Genomic DNA, 8,511 nt, shown 5'->3' with positions numbered 1-8,511 from the left:
CCTGCTTATAACACAGGGTCAGGTGTAGATCACATTTTTTAAACCAGAAAATACCCCAAAAAGTGATCCCTATTTGTTGTACTTGAAGAAAATCGTAATCAAAACTGGTAATTGAAACTATGATATATCGCTCGTTTAAATGTCGAAAACAGTAGACAGGACCTGGAAATTTTAATCAACATTATGAAATATCAAATTAAAAAATAGTCCATACAACTTTTTACATTTTTTTCCAAATGACATTCCTAGTACACTGCAATTAATGAAATATAAGGAATTTTTTATCAATGAAAATGTCACTTACGCTGAGTGGAGGCAGTACTTTAATAAAAAAAATACAAATTTAATAATTTTTTTATCAATTGAAATTTGTGTTCTAGTTCAATCTCTTAGTTCCTTTTAAGTGTATTCATCATAAATACAATATGTTCTCTTGTTATTAAACGTAAAATGCATCAATCTACTGTAACAGCATTGTCCTCAAGCATTTCTCTGAGAACCTAATTAAGTGCCAATCGTGTTTTGATAACTGACCTGAGGAAGTATTTGTTGTATTGTTGCACTGAATTAAAAGCTGGCCTCCTTTGTATTATCATGCTAATTACATCTTTTGAATAAAATAAAGCAGGTGGAATAAAAGAAAAGTTGAAAGGCACGAAAATACTACAAACTTAAAATCTAGCAGCCCTGGTCATATGTCATGTGAACTCACTTCATTTGATCAATCGAACACTGTTATAAATGTTATTATGTATGTAACATAAACTACCTTAAATTAATCAACTCTTTCATAACTGTGATCAAAGTTAGCAAGGCAACCAAGCAAAATAAATACTTTGTAAAATAATGAGCTTGATTTCAAAGATATTGACCATTGTGGGCAAGCAAGTTTCTGAGAATTTTATAACTGGCACTTAGAGATATCCTCAAGGATGATAAAAAGGTTCATTATTATTTCCAATGAAATCATGACATCAATACTGTACTAATCGAACAATACAAAACTTGAGTTAGACATAGACGATTGTCTCACAAAATAAATGTCACATGTTTTTGAAAAAAAGGAATCTTGTTTGGTGGTGTATCAAGAATTAGTCTAGTTCCCTACTCTGGGGACTCCCAATTTGGCGGGATACTATTAAACACCACTAAGGGAACCAGACTCGTCAAGAAAACAAAATGCAGTGACATAATACACAGATTTTTTGCATACACGTGATGGCTGTTGAAACCTATTGGAACGATCTTTCACATGTTGGACATTTTGAAAATAAATGTTATTTATACAGATTAATGAACAGCTTCATTAGAAAAGCACGTTATTAAAAATTATTATCGACGTGTTTGTAAAATGAGGATTCAGTCATTAAACAACAGTCCAGTTCCCTAATGCTGTCCCCCCCACTCCAAGGTTTTCTCAAAGTCAAAGCAAATTTTTTATTTTTTCAATTTGTGGAGGTCCCTCAGTAACTTGCTTATAGTGCGGTCTGTGATTGTTGACCCTGTTCATGAGTTATCGAGGGAGAGGTGTAGATTTGTTTTCATGTATGTACTATTCTAATGGCAATTTAACATAAATTATTTGATGCCAAACATAAAATTGTATATGACCACGATTCTCACAGGGCTAGCTGACAGAAATTGGTAGATGCATCTAATTTAATGAGGAAAACAGAATACCAAAGAGACTGAGAGATTCATGAAACAAGACATTCCCATGGGCCAAAAAGCATGAAAATATTGGCAGATTGTTAACTTTCTGCACAGGGTGTAGTGATAAAGGATGCAATGGCAACCCACAGAACTCTGAAGGACCATGGCCATTTAAAACGAGATGGGTGACGGGGGTGATGGAGAATGGTCTAGAATTTACAGATTTAGATTTCTTCTTCCGATGTATTTGAAAACTGATTATTTGAAATGGAATTAAGAAAATTAAATCAAAATAATATAGAAAAAATGTGTATCTCTTCCTTGATTCTTAATTCCTTCTAGCTGCACAAAAATTTAAAGAATGGCAAGGTAATGACATTAAGAATATTATGGTTGCAACATCACAATCACTGCTATCCTGGTATCAGCTGCCATCATTTTTCATTCATTTATTATAATACTAAATATTTCACAATTAATTAGCATTTAGCAGTCTGGTTACATATATATTGGTGACACAAAAATACACTCATAATATTCTAAATCACTGCATGGGAAAAGAGTATTATTATTGGGACTGCAATGATAAGTACTCTGACTGCAACTTTCTTAAAGGAAGCAGTCCTGGACTGCAACTTTCTTAAAGAAAGCAGTCCTAGACTGCAACTTTGAAAATCCTGATTAGAACCCAAGGTACCTTTGATGCATTAGAACTCAAAATGAATGCACCATATTTCATGAAAAATGAAGGGAACATATAAGCAACTTAATTGGAGCAGTGATGCCTAACACTGCGAATATCAAACATATTTTATCTTAAAGTTAAATAAAATAATCTTACACTCATTACACGTGAAATATATTGAACAAGTCAGCAAAGTTCTTCTTTTACAATTAAAATATAGAAATTGCCAAAGAGTTTCATAAATTTATATTGAACAAGTCATTAAAGTTCTTCTTTTACAATTAAAATACAGAAATTGCCAAAGAGTTTCATAAATTTATATTGAACAAGTCAGCAAAGTTCTTCTTTTACAATTAAAATATAGAAATTGCCAAAGAGTTTCATAAATTTATATTGAACAAGTCAGCAAAGTTCTTCTTTTACAATTAAAATACAGAAATTGCCAAAGAGTTTCATAAATTTTAGTGGAACAAAAAACAAATCTATGATTCTATGTATCTCAAGACGAAATTACTGATTTTATGTACTGAAACAACAGAATATATTCAACAAATGTAATACATTCGGATGCCCCAATCATTACGGTATTAGGCTTTTGCCTCACATGACATCATGGCAGTCATTGCTGATGTTACAAGCTCTTATTTTTTTAATTATGTAAAGGATGGCATAACATTTATAAACTATATTATTATTAACTAATTAAATATCTTTATAGTCATGTAATAATTTCAGATTGTAACGTCTTTGCAATTTACGAATGAGTGTTTATAAAGCTTCCTCACCCTGCTGCAGACTATTGACTGGCACAACATAAAAACCAATGAAATCATCGAAGTATTGATCCTTGTCATAGAGAGCAAATCTGATAAGAGCAAGCTCCGGGACCTCGATGTTGAATATGAATGTCTCGTTCCAGACGGGGTTGAAACCTGCAAGAATGACAATATATAATTAACAAGAATGCTAGTATATAGAGGATTTCCAATGGGGAATGATTTAATATTGAATTTATAAAATAGAGTTGAAAAATTTCCAGCTTTCCATCAACTCATTTGATAAATTTATTATTAAATCATTACATACTGATGATTCTGTTTATCACAGTTTTTAATTTAATGGAAACAGTTTAGAGAGAAATAAGAGATATTTTTGCTTATTGTGGTTCAGACAATTTCTACTTGCTGTGTGTAGAAAAACAGTCCCAGATTATAGTTGAATTAATAATGTTCAGTTCTATAATCAGTAAAATTTAAATGCTGATATTTTGTTTACAAATTATAATTCAATGAGCAACTGTTCTTTCAAATCAATATAATATCTGACACAAACAATATCATTTTTCAACGCTGGATCTCTGATAAAAATTTTGTGTGATGGCACATAGTTCAGTCAGGTTAGGTTAAACAAGTCAAATAGATAGATTTCAATGAGAACGGTTCCAACAAAGTACTACTATGCATGGAATATTGCATATAGCAGAAAGAGTAGCACTCCAGTTGTTGGGTATTCATAGGAATGGATGATTACTGCATGCAATGTACTTAATCTAGGTTAAAGATGTAGCTGAGTATAGTATTCACAAATTAATGTACTTGTAACTGGATATTTGCAATAACTGATTTGGAATAAAGATATGGTTGGATACTTTTCTGACAGTTGGGAGGCCATCATTTGTCATCATTCTTCTCTAAACAGAAGTGAGCTTATTTACACCAATAGGTCAGCATTTAAAACATGCTTGTCATAGTGTGGTGTACCTATAATAATAAAAATAATAATAATGAGGACATAGGATGGCACTTAATTATCAGAAACTCTAAGTGCTTTACAGTGTCAGATAACATATAAAAAACATATGTCAAAATTACAAAAACAAACACCATGAAATTAGAAAACAAAAACTAACTGAAATTAATCAAGGAAGTTAACATTATTAAGCCTTGAAGTCTGTTCTTGCAGTTGAAACAGGTGAGTTTTAAGAGCACTCTTGATTAAGATCACAGTATTCTTGTGTCTAAGATCAATGGGGAATTTGTTCCAATTAGCTAGAGAATGCAAGTGTCGGAAGAGGAGTGTAAGTTTCTAGATGGGGATGGGGGTGAGGTGGGGGTGGTGTACACATGGGTGAGGTCAGATAGGTATATTGGACTGAGGCCAGTCAATGAAATGTAGTATAGTGAACAGATTTCATGTTTGATTCTGGATCGAATGGGTAACCATTTCAGGTTGCAGAGCAGAGGGAGGTGTGCTCTGTTTTTCGTACTCTATTAGGATGATCCAAGGATCCATGTTTGGAACTTTTTGAAGTTTCTGACTGGTAGATACTGAGATGAACCAGACAGAAGTGAATTACGATAGTCCAGTCTTGAAAGTACAAAGGAACACACAAGTGCTTAGTGACATCAACAGAATGAAAACTGCGAATGGAGCTGATGTGTCTCAGCTCTAGATAAGCTCCCTTGTATTTGTTCACGACATGTTGGCGTAATGAGAGTACTGTTGAGAGTGACACCTAGCTTTCAAACTAAACATGAATTTAATGTTGGTACTGCTGATACTTACTGTTTCATGCAATGGATGTAAATGAGAAAGTCTTTGCATGGAGATCAGGATGTCTTCAGTTTTATCATCATAAACCTGCAGCTTGTCGCATGTCATTCATGACTTCACAATGGAAATACACTTCTCTAGCCTTGAATGGAAAACTTAACTTCATTTGGGCAGCCAGAATTGTATATTTGAGTGTTATCCACTTATGAATAGAGATTGGTGGAAAGCCAAATCCCCTCAGTCTTGCGGCATTCTCTTGTAGCAGTGTGAAGCTGGTCCCTAACCCTACTATACCATGGAAAACACTTCTGAATCGATATTCTGCATTTGGTTGCTGGGGCATGATTATCAAGCAATAAACAAATGCACTTATCAAGTAGTACTGCTATAGGAGGTAACAAAGTTGTTAGCTTTGCTCAAAAGTCATGCGTTAATTGGGTTCTTTCTATGGTATGGAGGTTTCTCTTAAGTAGCAAACAAGGATGGATGGTTAAGGACCAATACATCACCTGACTTGTGGCACAGAGGTGATCTATGCAAGATCGTGGGACACCAATGAACAATGCAGAATATTATCATTGGCTCTATGAAGAATCCAGTCTAAAATGTTAGCCAACCTATCCATCAACATGGTCACATTTACTACTTGAAGATGAAAATGTGAATGGAATCTTGGAGTTTTGCTGTGTATGGGTTACCAGGGTGGTCAAAGTGAAATTTGAAATCTCCAAGAACAATCAGGTTGCCAACTATCAAATTCCCATGCTACAGTAGGTTTGGAAACTGTTCCAAAAAGAGAGATTCAGTCAGCATATTTGTTTACTTGGAGGAGGGTGGTAGAGGCAGAATAAATAGACTGACCTTATCCATTGTGAGTGTGGCTTGAACAAGTTCACGTAATTGACCATATTCTGACATACGTAACCTTTTTCTTCCAATGCACTGTAGTCAGTTAATTTGACAAATGAGCCCAAAAAATGCTGATAGTAACAGTGGAAAAAAAATTCCAGAGAGATTTTACAGTTGCAGCCAATTAGTATAGACAATACAAGAAAAGAATTTGATGGATTGGGCTTGCTTGGACCAATCAGATTCACATAAAGTGATACGATAACATGCTGACATACAAAAAAATATTAAACTGCACACACTATATGTATAGTGTACCAACTATGTGATAAATGATATTATTAAAAAGAATGACAGTATATGACATTATTAAAAGCAAAAGTTTTATCGGGGCCCCAAGTGGCCGAGTGGTCTAAAGCGCTCTACGTTACGGATAACTGCCATCTCATCTCTGTCTGCATGGGTTCGAGTCTCAGATTCGGCTAATGTGGGTATGTAAGAAAGCTTGCTTGCAGCTTCTCGTGGGTCGGTGGTTCTTTCCTGGGTTTTTCTGGGTTCATCCTCCACTATAAATACTGGCCGCCATGTATAGCCTATCATGTGCTGAAAAATGGTGCTAAATCCTACAACAACAACAACAACAACAAAAGTTTTATATGCTTTCACATTGGAAAAAATGGTTGTCTGGCATTAAGTTTCGGTTTTTCTGGGCTGCTACCTCTGATAAACGTCTCATGCAAAACTTCCATGTCCCAGGTACGTCAAGGCCCAGTTTCACTAAAATTCTAAACATTTCATCCTACAATTTAGATTTCTGAATATCTTTCCTATTACTTGGTTAGTAACAATGATTTTGCACATAATTTTCAGCACACATTAGGGATTAAAACACTCATAAAATTATGAATTTTCCTGAGAGCATTCTGCTCTGTCTCTGTGAAAATTGTGAGGAGTTACTTAATTCCTTAACTCTTGTTTCAACATTAGAAAGGTTCCACGTCATAAATTATAAACTAAAATGTGATTTTGTTTCCACTGACTGTCTCTACCTCTGACACATATTGATATCATTTTAAACATCTTAAGCATGATAATGTAAAATCAATTTGGTGAGGGATTTTGTTTCCACTGACTGTCTCTAGGTCTGACATCTATACTGATATCATCTTAAGCATGATAATGTAAAATCAATTTGGTGAGGGATTTTGGGAATTTTAGTGACATCTGAAGCCAGGAGGCATGCAAGAGTCAGGTATGTTTATCCTATATGACATCAGGAGGTATGCCTGAGTCAGGTACGTGTGTCCTATGTGACATCAAGAGGTATGCCTGAGTCAGGTATGTGTGTCCTATATGACATCAAGAGGTATGCATGAGTCAGGTACGTGTGTCCTATATGACATCAGGAGGTATGCATGAGTCAGGTACGTGTGTCCTATATGACATCAAGAGGTATGCATGAGTCAGGTACGCATGTCCTATATGACATCAAGATGTATGCATGAGTCAGGTACGTGTGTCCTATATGACATCAAGAAGTATGCATGAATCAGGTACACGTGTCCTATATGACATCAGGATGTATGCATGAGTCAAGTATGTGTGTCCTATATGACATCAAGAGGTATGTATGAGTCATGTATGCATGTCCTATATGACATCAGCACAATACCATCTTTTCTCTATGACTTGTTCTATATGACAGATGTCACTTCCCATGATTAGGTTGATGTTGTTCTACATGAATGATACCACTCTCCCATGATTAGGTTGATGTTGTTCTACAAGACAGATGCCACTCTCCAGTGATTGGTTTGATGTTGTTCTATGACAGATGCTACTCTCTGTTGACTGGTTTGATGTTGTTCTAGATGACAGATGCCACTCTGTGGTGATTGGTTTAATGTTGTTCTATATGACAGATGCCATTCTCTGGTGACTGTTTAAATGTTGTTCAATACGACAGATGCCACTCTCTGGTGACTGGTTTAATGTTGTACTATATGACGATGTCACTCTCCAGTGACTGGTTTGATGTTGTTCTATATGAACGATACCACTCTCCCATGATTAGGTTGATGTTGTTGTATATGAAGATGCCACTTTCCAATGATTGGTTTGATGTTGTTCTATATGACAGATGCCACTCTCCAGTGATTAGTTTGATGTTGGTGTACATGACAGATGCCACTCTCAGGTGACTGGTTTGATGTTGCACTATATATAATAGATGCCACTCTCCGGTGACTGGTTTGATGTTGTACAATATGACAGATGCCACTCTCTGGTGACTGGTTTGATATTGTTCTAAATGACAGATGCCACTTTCCAATGATTGGTTTGATGTTGTTTTATATGAATGATACCACTCTCCCATGATTAGGCTGATGTTGTTCTATATGACAGATGCCACTCTCCAGTGATTAGTTTGATGTTGGTGTACATGACAGATGCCACTCTCAGGTGACTGGTTTGATGTTGCACTATATATAATAGATGCCACTCTCTGGTGACTGGTTTGATGTTGTACAATATGACAAATGCCACTCTCTGGTGACTGGTTTGATGTTGTTCTATCTTACAGATGCCACTTTCCAATGATTTTTTGATGTTGTTCTATATGACAGATGCCACTCTCCAGTGATTAGTTTGATGTTGTTCTATATGACAGATGCCACTCTCTGGTGACTGGTTCAATGTTGTACAATATGACAGATGCCACTCTACAGTGATTAGTTTGATGTTGTTCTATATGACAGATGCCACTCTTT

At 35.4% G+C, this 8,511-nt stretch overlaps 1 protein-coding gene across 1 annotated transcript in view; it reads right to left on the bottom strand.

Annotated features, from left to right (window-relative positions):
• LOC149792484 (1-phosphatidylinositol 4,5-bisphosphate phosphodiesterase delta-4-like) overlaps nt 1-8,511 on the bottom strand; it is a 123,878-nt gene that overhangs the window by 13,854 nt on the left and 101,513 nt on the right. The window contains exon 19 of the mRNA XM_089971074.1: nt 3,124-3,270. Within this exon, the coding sequence (XP_089827200.1) occupies nt 3,124-3,270 (147 nt within the window). The remainder of the gene's footprint in view (nt 1-3,123; nt 3,271-8,511) is intronic.

This window comes from Sinohyriopsis cumingii, chromosome 9 (genome assembly GCF_028554795.1).
Source record: "Sinohyriopsis cumingii isolate HCF-2022 chromosome 9, ASM2855479v2, whole genome shotgun sequence".
NCBI classification, from domain to species: domain Eukaryota; kingdom Metazoa; phylum Mollusca; class Bivalvia; order Unionida; family Unionidae; genus Sinohyriopsis; species Sinohyriopsis cumingii.
This window is presented reverse-complemented; position numbering and strand designations above follow the sequence as displayed.